At 38.2% G+C, this 12,747-nt stretch overlaps 2 protein-coding genes across 3 annotated transcripts; both read left to right on the top strand.

Moving 5' to 3' along the window:
• The first annotated feature begins 1,787 nt into the window (after positions 1-1,787).
• On the top strand, positions 1,788-5,552 carry yipf3 (Yip1 domain family, member 3). Its single transcript, XM_023398624.2, has 9 exons — positions 1,788-2,064; positions 2,682-2,891; positions 3,289-3,395; positions 3,481-3,526; positions 3,606-3,698; positions 3,898-4,029; positions 4,195-4,308; positions 4,390-4,513; positions 5,035-5,552. The coding sequence occupies exons 1-9, from the start codon at positions 1,993-1,995 to the stop codon at positions 5,154-5,156; spliced, it is 1,020 nt and encodes a 339-aa protein (XP_023254392.1). The 5' UTR covers positions 1,788-1,992; the 3' UTR covers positions 5,157-5,552.
• Positions 5,553-6,501: 949 nt separating this feature from the next.
• On the top strand, positions 6,502-8,522 carry dnph1 (2'-deoxynucleoside 5'-phosphate N-hydrolase 1). 2 transcript variants are annotated; one of them, XM_023398625.2, is made up of 4 exons: positions 6,502-6,741; positions 7,369-7,482; positions 7,592-7,702; positions 8,314-8,522. In XM_023398625.2, exons 1-4 carry the CDS (start codon positions 6,606-6,608, stop codon positions 8,430-8,432), a joined length of 480 nt encoding a protein of 159 aa, XP_023254393.2. In that variant the 5' UTR covers positions 6,502-6,605; the 3' UTR covers positions 8,433-8,522. The 2 variants fall into 2 exon arrangements, with proteins under 2 accessions (XP_023254393.2, XP_023254394.2); XM_023398626.2 differs by having other exon boundaries at positions 6,512-6,741; positions 7,411-7,482.
• Positions 8,523-12,747: the final 4,225 nt, after the last annotated feature.

Below are 12,747 nucleotides of genomic sequence, written 5' to 3' on the forward strand. Positions count from 1 at the left end.
TTGTTGTTGTTGTTGTTGTTGTTGTTGTTGTTGTTGTTGTTGTTGTTGTTGTGTATCAGGGATTGCGCTTGATGTCAGAATGTAAAAATGTTTAATTTTAGCACCAAGTAAAATAAGTAATTCTTTCCTCTTCTTTGTTGGTGTATATTCATACACACTGTGAGCACCGTCACATTTTTATATTCACACACAAAACCTGTTTTTAAAAAGAAAAGAAAATTAAACTGATTAATGGAAGAAGAAAACTGAGCTGATCTTGTGTCTAATCACAGAAAATGTCGTTCATCTTCTTGTGTCTCTCAGGGCCAGAGCTCGGGCGAGGCCATCCTCAGTGCAGGATCCATCGCCTACATCACCGTAGCAACTGTCTCCGTCCTCCTGCTGTTCCTCAGCATCCTCGGCTTCCTGATCTGGCGCCGCAGGCGGGGCTTCAGCCTCAGCGGCAAGCTGGGATTGGCCAACGTGATCGCCCTGGAGGACCTGCAGGACCCAGAGAGGAACTGCGAGCTGCTGTCCTCCATCCGCCGCAGCAGGGGGCAGAACCAGCTCCCCAGCTCCAGCTCGGAGCAGGACGTGACGGACGGCGTCTTCCTCATGGTCTACCTGCCCTCGCCGTACGAACAGACCCTCACCAGGATCGCCAGAGCAGCCAGCACCAGCAGCTCCAAGGACATGGAGCTGCTGCCGCCAAGTCCAGGACCAGACACCGGCAGCAGGGGTGAAGAAGAAGTGATGAGCGACTAGGTAAACATAGAAGAAGAAATCAGGGACCAAACCAAGGCAGGAGGATGATCACACATCCAGCTCCACCTTCCTACACACCCAGCACTAGACTCTACGTCAAACTAGACGAGTTAGAAGAAGACAGCACCATCGCTCCGCCCTCTCCTGCTGCACCAACAGCTCCCTGAAGATCTTGGGGAGGATGTGGTTTGGTTGACCGGGGTCTTCCGTCCTCCCACTGGACGAGACGCCCTCACTGATTTGCTCCCAGCTGCTGGACGCTCCAGACTCTGAGACGGAACGACTGTTTAGTTTGTCAGTGACGATGACGGTTTGTTATAGGAACCAAACCTCGCTCGACCTACGTTCAAGCTGTAAACCCCCGTCTGTTCCCTGCTGCCCCTGAACACGGTGCAGAGTCGACGCAGATGTTTTTAGCAGTTGTTTTTACAGTGTATATGATTCCTCTTACAGAACGTGGAACCAGAATTTCTCTTATTTGCCTGTTTTCTTTGTAAAAATGTAAATCAGGACTGAACATTTTTTACTCCTCTGTGTATGTTCTGTTTATCTGTAGCATGTAGTTGTATTTCCCCACAGTTTATAACTTTAAATAAAAACGAGTGTTGACAGTTTTACAGCCCTTCATAGAAACAGGAAAATCTTTTATTTTGTAATACTGATATTTTATTTTTGCTGTGTGATATTTGCAGTATATATTTTTTGTCTCGTTGTCTGACCTCTGGATACACTGGCTGATGAAATAAAGAGGACAGTGTTTTACAGTATTTCACCTGTGTGTCAGTAACATCAAAGGAAAAGTAAGATTTACTCAATAACTTCCTCTTAAATAAAAAACTCAACTTCACTTATAATGTCAAAATAAATAAATAAAAGATGAGGTGATTTTGTAAAAGTTTGTTTTATGTTTTTCACTGTTTGTAAAATAAAAAGACATAAATGCATACTGGATTGTGGCTGCAACTCATTATTATTCAAAAACTGTCTCTTATACACATCTCTCGCGACATTATCGGCTTCCACGTCGCTCAGTTTGCGTGACGTCATGACGTCGTCCTGCGTGCCGTGCGGATGTTCAGTAGCGTCGTAATGTTGTTATGTGGATCTTAGAGACTAAAACATCAGAGTTTTATTGTTTGTGCGGAGATTAAACTTCCGTCAGTCCGTCGAGGGGGCAGTCACACGGTCAGCTGCCCGGGACAGAGACGGTCAACCGCCGGATAAACTGCTGCTACTGCTGCGGGGAAAATGTCTGCGGGCTCCGGGAGCAGAAACACGAACACGGAACCGTGGGGGAGCTTCGATGACAACCTCATCCAGGTGAGCTAACAGGCTAACCTGCTAACTAAAACACTGCTAACCGGTTAACTAACAAGCTAATCTACTAACTAACCACCTAACTAACAGGCTAACTAAAAAGTCTGGAGATAACCAGGTTAACCCAAGTTGTTGTTCAGTGGTGGAGAGTAACTAAGTACATGTACTGCAGTAGTGTACATTTGAGGTACTGGTGCTTTACTGGTGCTGCTCTTCATTGATCCGTCACTTCGCAGATTCTCATCATTGATCAAAAATATAACCAATAAATAATTGATGTTACAACAGACAAATAAATCTGTAATAAGAAGAATATAAAGTTTTCAATATCAGGTCCAACATTAAACTGATTAGTTCAGTGACTATTGATTATTTTTATTAATCTGCCAATCAATTTCTCAGTTGATCGATGAATCAGTTTGTGTGATGAAACTTAACTCAGCAACTGCTGAATTTTTAATTTAAAAACGATTCAAATGATGAATCTATCATTATCTAATTGCTTTTTCATTTTCTGTTAATCCACTTATTGATTCTCACACACACACGACATTCTGTGATTGATAAGATACAAAAACGTCTGAATGAGGATCGATCCCGTGTTTCCTCATGTGTTCCAGGGCGGCGGCTCGGCGGTCATCGACATGGAGAACATGGACGACACGTCGGGCTCCAGCTTCGAGGACATGGGGGAGATGCACCAGAGGATGAAGGAGGAGGAGGAGGTGGCGGCGGAGGCGGCCGCCACCGAGGACGACAATCCAGACGACGGGGAGTTTCTGGGCATGAAGGGGATAAAGGGTCAGCTGGGCCGACAGGTGGCCGACGAGGTGAGCGCCACTGAGGACGGGAGTCAGAGGTCATCCACGCACACACTTGACCATCTAACAAGATAATAATTCTGTGACGATTGGTTATCAATAGAAAATAATCAGTAGCTGCTCTGATGATCATTTCCTGATTCTCCTTTATGTTCATTCAGAAGTAAATATTGACAAACGTTCGATGGTTTCAGCTGCTCCAGGAAACTGAATGTTTTTGGTTAATGTAATAATGTAATGATAAAGTAATCAATAATGATAATCGTCTGGAGACCCACCCAGACTTTTGTTTTAATGTCACTGGGAGGTCGAGGATCCGTGAGGTCTTCCTCACGCTGATGGGACTTCCTGTGGACTTCTCTGTTTGATGAGTTGATGAGTCCTGATCCCTGTGTGATGTGTCCAGGTGTGGCAGGCGGGGAAGCGTCAGGCCTCTAAAGCCTTTAACCTTTATGCCAACATCGACATCCTGAGGCCGTACTTTGACGTGGAGCCGGTTCAGGTCCGCAGCAGGTAGGACTCTCCGCGCTTCCTGTTTCCTGTCTGCCCTTTCCTGTTTCCCGCTCTGTCTGACTGTCGTCTGCTCTGCGTCTCCCAGGCTGATCGAGTCCATGATACCTGTCCGCATGATCAACTTCCCCCAGGTAACCACCCACAAACATGTTTCCACCTGTGATCCAGGATCAGCTTTGTGTCCTCTGACAGTGTGTTCTCCCTCTGTAGAAGATCGCAGGTGAGCTGTACGGTCCTCTGATGCTGGTCTTTACTCTGGTGGCCATCCTGCTGCACGGGATGAAGACTTCAGGAACTGTCATAGTAAGAACACACACACAGATACACACACACACACACACACACACACACACACACACACAGATACACACACGCACAGATACACCTGGAAACCCAAATCCCACCTCCAGAAACACGTGGGGCGATTGGTTCTGTTGGGGCACTGATGATTGTGTGTGTGTGTGTGTGTGTGTGTGTGTGTGTGTGTGTGTGTGATATCCAGAGGGAGGGGACTCTGATGGGTACAGCTATAGGAACGTGTTTCGGTTACTGGCTCGGCGTTTCCTCCTTCATCTACTTCCTGGCGTACCTGGTCAACGCTCAGATCACCATGCTGCAAATGCTGTCCCTGCTGGTCAGTACTGGTACTACAACTACACTTGCACATGTACACACTACACACACTACACACACTACACAGTGTCAGTACCATCCAAACTGTAGTAATCATGTAGAGTGCTTTTAACCTTTTTTTTCTCAACCTAATTAATACAATGTACTTCCTGTCTGCCGTCGTCAGGGTTACGGTTTGTTTGGTCACTGCGCCGTCCTCCTCATCACCTACAACATCCACTTCCACTTCCTGTTCTACGTCCTGTGGCTGCTGGTTGGAGGACTGTCCACCCTGCGTATGGTAAGCACTACATTTCCCATCAGCCCCCTGGTTCTCCCACAACTGTGGACTCACCTGATGTCCCGTGTGTCCTCCTCTCAGGTGGCGGCTCTGCTGTCTCGTACGGTCGGACAGACGCCTCGTCTCCTCCTCTGTGGGACTCTGTCTCTGCTGCACATGCTCTTCCTGCTCTACCTGCACTTCGCCTACCACAAGATCGTAGAAGGTGAGACGCACACCTGTGCACCTGACGCCATCATTTACTGAGGTCATGTGACTGAGTGTAAACAGTTCACCTGCTTGCATCAGAGTGTCATTTCTGTGTCTGAGTGAGACCTCCTCATTGTTTCTGTGTCTGAGTGAGACCTCCTTATTGTTTCTGTGTCTGAGTGAGACCTCCTTATTGTTTCTGTGTCTGAGTGAGACCTCCTTATTGTTTCTGTGTCCGAGTGAGACCTCCTTATTGTTTCTGTGTCTGAGTGAGACCTCCTTATTGTTTCTGTGTCTGAGTGAGACCTCCTTATTGTTTCTGTGTCCGAGTGAGACCTCCTTATTGTTTCTGTGTCTGAGTGAGACCTCCTCATTGTTTCTGTGTCCGAGTGAGACCTCCTCATTGTTTCTGTGTCTGAGTGAGACCTCCTCATTGTTTCTGTGTCTGAGTGAGACCTCCTCATTGTTTCTGTGTCTGAGTGAGACCTCCTCATTGTTTCTGTGTCCGAGTGAGACCTCCTGTCGTTGTCGTTTCAGGGCTGCTGGACACTCTGGAAGGACCCAACCTGGCTCCCATGCAGCGTGTGGCCAGAGACGTGCCTGAACTGACACTCAACGCCACATTGAGGAACCTGGGGGCCTCACTGAGGGTCCACTGAGGCCCCCACTCTCTCATAGACGCTGTCAGTCATCTTTTAAAAGAAGAAAGTTTCTGTTTCACTATAAAAGTTCATTGGTGGGAAACCTAAAATAACAGAATGATCACAACTCAGAGGTCCGAATGGAATCACATCAGCATGTGACAACTGAGCAGATGAAGACCATGACGGCTCCTGAAAAAGCTAATAAGTGGCCTTTGAGTAGAGATGATTCTGTGTTAATGTCCTCTGAAGATGAAGCTTCATGTTCATGAAGTCAAACATTTTCTCTCTCAGCTCTTGTACATTTTTTATTCATTCTGTAACATTTTGTTTTGGCTTTTGTGTTGTTCTCTTCATGTTCAGATGTATTTATAGTTTCTGTACAGAAACCCCGAGTAAACTTTATGGACTTTGGTTGGATAATCCACACTTTATTTAGTAAAACGACATCATTTAAATTTACAAACAGATTCTTTCTCGACATTTTGGTATTTCATCTATCAGCAGAGTTTCAAGATGAATGGTTGCTGTCCTCAAAACATTATAATGATCAAGATTATTTAATTGTAAGCAGAAAAATCTGAGGTCAAACAGCAGCTTAATTCAGACTTAATGCAGAGTTCACGCTTCATTTGTAAATATAACTCCACCATTAAACTAATTTACAAGACAAAAGTATCATCAGAATATACTTAAAGACCAAAAGTAAAAGTACCCAGTATGCAGAGTCATATATAATGTTGTATTATAAATACTGATGCATTAATGTGTTCATCACTTTAATGGTTTATTTGAATTATTTTATATTCTGCTGGGTAGTTTGTGAATTTCCCCCTGTGGAAGAATAAAGTTTTATCTGTAAAAAAAAAAAAAAAAAACCAACAAGGTTATTTATTTGAAAAAAAAATGTTTTGAATTTACTTAAGTAAAGTAGATGTGTAAATGTAGATTACCTCAGAATTATACTGAAGCACAGGAGTTTAAATTATTTTAATTTTCCACCTCTGTTGCTCTGAAGCAAGAATAACACAGGCTGTGAAAACGATTATTTTGAAAGGTGTAACAGGAAGTTTGTGGGAAATAAAGAAACAAATGAATAGATTTTGGATTAATACAGAAACTGCAACATAAATCTTTATTTTGAGACTTCAGCCTAATGAATTTGGGCTTTGCTGCCCTGAGCGCTGTCTATCAGGTAACTCCTCCCCTCAGCTGGTCACCTCCTCCATCCTGGACCAATCAGAGGCGACAGAGTTCAGACTGTTGCTGTTCAGCCAATCACAGCGGAGAAATAACGGCATCTGTTAACAGTGGCGCACCTGACAGACTCCGCTCCGGGTTATAGGAGTATTGGTTTCAATGTCACGTAACCAAGTCACGTCACCACGCAAAGGCTCATTCGCAAACAGCGCGGGAAGCGGCAGCAGGAGGACGCAGGCAGAACCGGTGGAGCAGGTCGTGAAGAGGATGAAGGTTTATTTCTGCGGGAGTATCCGCGGCGGGAGAGATGACGTAGCGCTGTACCGGAGGATCGTGGAGAAGCTGCAGAGCTACGGGACCGTGCTAACCGAGCACGTGAGCAGCACAGAGCTCAGCGACAGAGGTCAGAGGTCACTCTCAGTGCTGTAGTGTCTGCATTGTAATTCATACACTAGAAAATTTAATTCATTGTGTTATTAACCGAAGTGACGTCATTACGACGTTAACATTAGCCGCAGTGGAGTTGCAGATTTACCATCCCACACACTGTAAGGTGAGATGACGTCATTGTGCGTTTTGAGTGAACTGTCCATTCATAAATGAAGATGAACAGTTGTTCTCTCACCTTGCTTTTAAAACCAAGGTGCAGATTGCAAATATTACTGGTCCTACACAGACTAATGCAGGAATCAAGATATTCAACATGAGGAAAACATGGTGTTTCAGTCACACTCATTTATTTTTCTTTGTTCAAAACATTTTCCACTTCAACTTACTGAAACAATTAAACATTGAAAATGGAGGAAACAATCAAAACTTCTGAAAGAGTAAAATGTGAACAATACAAACAAATAAAATAAGTACAATGGAAGGAAATAAATGCAACATATAAATAAAGATGGTGAAACAAAAATAATAAACTAAAGTAATTCATGAAAGAAAACATTTAAGACTAATTACGTTTAACAAACATTCAGAATGACACAACTGATTTAAAACTAAACACTATTGCAGCTTTGTGGTTACTGAGGTATGTGTGATGTCACCGAGCTGCTGTGCTGTGATTGGACAGGTGAGGACGCCTCAGCAGCCGGAGACAAGTTTATTCATGACCGAGATGTGGACTGGCTCCGACAGTCTGACGGTGAGGATAATTGATTATTGATTATTGTGTGTCAGTGTCTGCAGGCAGCTTCTGTTTCACCTGTTGACCTCTAACCTTTCGGTGTTGGTTGTCTGACCTCTGACCTCAGTGGTGGTGGCAGAGGTCACGCAGCCGTCTCTGGGTGTTGGTTATGAACTCGGCCGAGTCGTCGACATGAAGAAAAAAACCTTGTGCATGTTCAGGCCGTTGTCAGGACGTGGTGAGGACACTTCCTGTTTTACACATTTACTAACCTGTTGACCACACCCATACAGCTCTGTGAGCCAATGGGAGGAGAGAACAGAGTCCAGGTGTGTTACGTCTGTTAGTGTTTTTCTTTGTTTTTTTGTTTGTTTGTTTGTTCCGCTCTTGATGATCCACATCATCCTACGATAACTTCTGTTATGATTTGGAACGATGTAAATAAAATTGATTTGACTTCACTTACATTAAAAAGCAAAGGTTACATTGCTAAAGTTAAAATGTTAATATTACAAAACTTAATACATTTAAGGGTATGGTCCAGATCTGCTCTATATGAAAGGTGCCCTAAGATAACTTAAAATGCTAATGCTAGATGTTACAATTCTAGCTTAAAATATTAAAAAGCTAACTTTAGAATGGTAATGTTACAGTACCAAAGTTTAAATGTTAACATTAAAAGTTAAAATTTGAAAATGAAAATGTTAACATGCCAAAGATATACTTTAGTGGCTGAAAAGGAAGTGACACACCTCACACTGCGCTCTCCTCCCAATGCCTCACAAACCTGTGTATACAGGTGAGGTCAGCAGGTGACCCCGACAGCATTAACTTCGTGTCTCTGTGTAGTTCTGTCGGCAATGATTCGGGGAGCTGACGACGGCGACCGGTTCGTGGTGAGAGATTACAGCGAGGACAAGGTGGAGAACGTTCTGGAAGAGTTCTTCAACATGCTAAAGAGAACCTGAAGATGCTGGAGAACATAAAACCTCTGTACATAAAGTCAGACTGAGACTATGTTCATGACTGAACAACTCAATAAAGTTGACTGAGAAAAACTCTTTGTGTTCAATTAAGTCATGAAAGGTTCACAGTATAGTAAGGCACAAATACTCAAAGTATAGTATGGTAAGATATAAAAACGACATACTATAGTAAGGCATAAAAAGGCATAAAAACGACATAGTATAATAAGGCATAAAATGTCGTAATAACATCATATTATAGTAAGTTATAAAAACGACATAGTATAGTAAGGCATTAAAAGTCATAAATACGACAAAGTATATTAAGGCATAAAATTCAAAAACTTCATAGTATAGTAAGGCATAAAAGTCATGAAAGACAACATAGTATAGTAAAGCATAAAATTCATAAAAACGTCATAGTATAGTAAGCCATGAAAACAACATAGTATGGTGAGGCAAAAAACTCATAATAATAACAGTAAAGTAAGATATAAAAGTAGTAAAAACATCATAGTATAGTAAGCCATAAAAGTCATAAAAACGACATAGTATAGTAAGGCATAATAAGTCATAAAAACATCATAGAATAGTAAGGCAAAAAATGTCATAGTATAGTAACGCATAGAAAGTCATAAAAATGTCATAGTATAGTAAGGCATAAAAAGTCATAAAAATGTCATAGTATAGTGAGGCATAATAAGTCATAAAAACATAGAATAGTAAGGCAAAAAATGTCATATCATAGTAAGGCATAAAAAGTCATAGAAATGTTATAGTATGGTAAGGCAAAAAATGTCATAGTATAGTAAGGCAAAAAATGTCATAGTACAGTAAGGCAAAAAATGTCATATCATAGTAAGGCATAAAAAGTCATAGAAATGTTATAGTATAGTAAGGCAAAAAATGTCATAGTATAGTAAGGCAAAAAATGTCATAGTACAGTGAGGCAAAAAATGTCATATCATAGTAAGGCATAAAAAGTCATAGAAATGTTATAGTATAGTAAGGCATAATAAGTCATAAAAACATCATGGAATATTAAGGCAAAAAATGTCATAGTACAGTAAGGCAAAAAATGTCATATCATAGTAAGGCATAAAAAGTCATAGAAATGTTATAGTATAGTAAGGCAAAAAATGTCATAGTATAGTAAGGCAAAAAATGTCATAGTACAGTAAGGCAAAAAATGTCATATCATAGTAAGGCATAAAAAGTCATAGAAATGTTATAGTATAGTAAGGCAAAAAATGTCATAGTATAGTAAGGCAAAAAATGTCATAGTACAGTAAGGCAAAAAATGTCATAGTATAGTAAGGCATAAAAAGGCATAAAAATGTCATAGTATAGTAAGGCATAAAAAGTAATAAAAATGTTATAGTATAGTAAGGCAAAAAATGTCATAGTATAGTAAGGCATAAAAAGTCATAAAAATGTCATAGTATAGTAAGGCATAAAAAGTAATAAAAATGTTATAGTATAGTAAGGCAAAATATGTCATATTATAGTAAGGCATAAAAAGTCATGAAAATGTCATAGTATTGTAAGGCATAAAAAGTAATAAAAATGTCATAGTATTGTAAGGCATAAAAAGTCATAAAAATGTCATAGTATAGTAAGGCAAAAAATGTCATAGTATAGTAAGGCATAAAAAGTCACAAAAATGTCATAGTATAGTAAGGCATAAAAAGTCATAAAAACATCATAGAATAGTAAGGCAAAAAATTTCATAGCATAATAACGCATAAAAAGTCATTAAAACATCATAGTATAGTAAGGCAAAAAATGTCATAGTATAGTAAGGCATAAAAAGTCATAAAAATGTCATAGTATAGTAAGGCATAAAAAGTCATAAAAATGTCATAGTATATTAAGGCATAAAAAGTCATAAAAATGTCATAGTATTGTAAGGCATAAAAAGTCATGAAAACATCATAGTATAGTAAGGCAAAAAATGTCATACTATAGTAAGGCATAAAAAGTCATAAAAATGTCATAGTATAGTAAGGCAAAAAAATGTCATAGTATAGTAAGGCATAAAAAGTCACAAAAATGTCATAGTATAGTAAGGCATAAAAAGTCATAAAAACATCATAGAATAGTAAGGCAAAAAATGTCATAGCATAATAACGCATAAAAATTTCATAGTACAGCTAGTAGAAAAAGTCATACATATGTCATAGTATAGTAAGGCAAAAAATGTCATAGTATAGTAAGGCATAAAAAGTCATAAAAATGTCATAGTATAGTAAGGCAAAAAATGTCATGTTACAGTAAGGCATGAAAAGTCATAAAAATGTCTTAGTATTGTGTATAGTAAGGCATTGTATGAGTATTGTGAGGCAAAAAAATGTCATAGTATAGTAAGGCATAAAAAGTCACGAAAATGTCATAGTATAGTAAGGCATAAAAAGTCATAAAAATGTCATAGTATAGTAAGGCAAAAAATGTCATTTTATAGAAAGGCATGAAAAGTCATAAAATGTCATAGTATTGTAAGGCATAAAAAGTCATGAAAATGTCATAGTATAGTAAGGCAAAAAATGTCATAAAAATGTCATATTATAGTAAGGCAAAAAATGTCATATTATAGTAAGGCATAAAAAGTTATAAAAATGTCATATTATAGTAAGGCATAAAAAGTCATAAAAATGTCATAGTATTGTAAGGCATAAAAAGTCATGAAAATGTCATAATATAGTAAGACAAAAAATGTCATAGTATTTTAAGGCATAAAAAGTCATGAAAATGTCATAGTATAGTAAGGCATAAAAAGTCATGAAAATGTCATAGTATTGTAAGGCAAAAAATGTCAGAGTATAGTAAGGCTTAAAAATTCATAAAAATGTCATAGTATAGTAAGGCATGAAAAGTCATAAAAACATAGTATAGTAAGGCAAAAAATGTCATAGTATAGTAAGGCATAAAAAGTCATAAAAATGTCATAGTACAACTATTAAAAAAAGTCATACATATGTCATAGTATAATAAGCCAAGAATTTCATAGTACAGTAAGGCAAAAAATGTCATAGCATAGTAACGCATAAAAATTTCATAGTACAGCTAGTATAAAAAGTCATACATATGTCATAGTATAGTAAGGCAAAAAATGTCATAGTATAGTAAGGCATAAAAAGTCATAAAAATGTCATAGTATTGTAAGGCAAAAAAATGTCATAGTATAGTAAGGCATAAAAAGTCACAAAAATGTCATAGTATAGTAAGGCATAAAAAGTCATAAAAACATCATAGAATAGTAAGGCAAAAAATTTCATAGCATAATAACGCCTAAAAAGTCATAAAAACTTCATAGTATAGTAAGGCAAAAAATGTCAGTACAGTAAGGCATAAAAAGTCATAAAAATGTCTTAGTATTGTAAGGCAAAAAATGTCAGAGTATAGTAAGGCATAAAAAGTCATAAAAATGTCATAGTATAGTAAGGCATAAAAATGTCAGTACAGTAAGGCATAAAAAGTCATAAAAATGTCTTAGTATTGTAAGGCAAAAAATGTCATAGTATAGTAAGGCATAAAAAGTCATGAAAATGTCATAGTATAGTAAGGCAAAAAATGTCATAGTATAGTAAGGCATAAAAAGTCATAAAAACATAGAATAGTAAGGCAAAAAATGTCATATTATAGTAAGGCATAAAAAGTCATAAAAATGTCATAGTATTGTAAGGCATAAAAAGTCATGAAAATGTCATAGTATAGTAAGGCATAAAAAGTCATAAAAATGTCATAGTATAGTACGGCAAAAAATTCCATATTATAGTAAGGCATAAAAAGTCATGAAATTGTCATAGTATAGTAAGGCATAAAAAGTCATAAAAATGTCATAGTATTGTAAGGCAAAAAAATGTCGTTGTATAGTAAGGCATAAAAAGTCACAAAAATGTCATAGTATAGTAAGGCATAAAAAGACATAAAAACATCATAGTATAGTACGGCAAAAAATGTCATAGTATGGTAAGGCATAAAAAGTCATGAAAATGTCATAGTATAATAAGGCATAAAAAGTAATAAAAACATCATAGTATAGTAAGGCAAAAAATGTCATAGTATAGTAAGGCATAAAAAGTCATGAAAATGTCATAGTATAGTAAGGCATAAAATGTCATAAAAATGTCATATTATATTAAGGCAAAAAATGTCATATTATAGTAAGGCATAAAAAGTCATAAAAATGTCATAGTATTATAAGGCATAAAAAGTCATGAAAATATCATAGTATAGTAAGGCATAAAAAGTCATAAAAATGTCATAGTATAGTAAGGCAAAAAATGTCATAGTATTGTAAGGCATAAAAAGTCATGAA

Source organism: Seriola lalandi, unplaced genomic scaffold (assembly GCF_002814215.2).
Source record: "Seriola lalandi dorsalis isolate HSWRI2012SDOR001 ecotype SW California unplaced genomic scaffold, Sedor1 jcf7180002049672, whole genome shotgun sequence".
NCBI classification, from domain to species: Eukaryota; Metazoa; Chordata; class Actinopteri; order Carangiformes; family Carangidae; genus Seriola; species Seriola lalandi.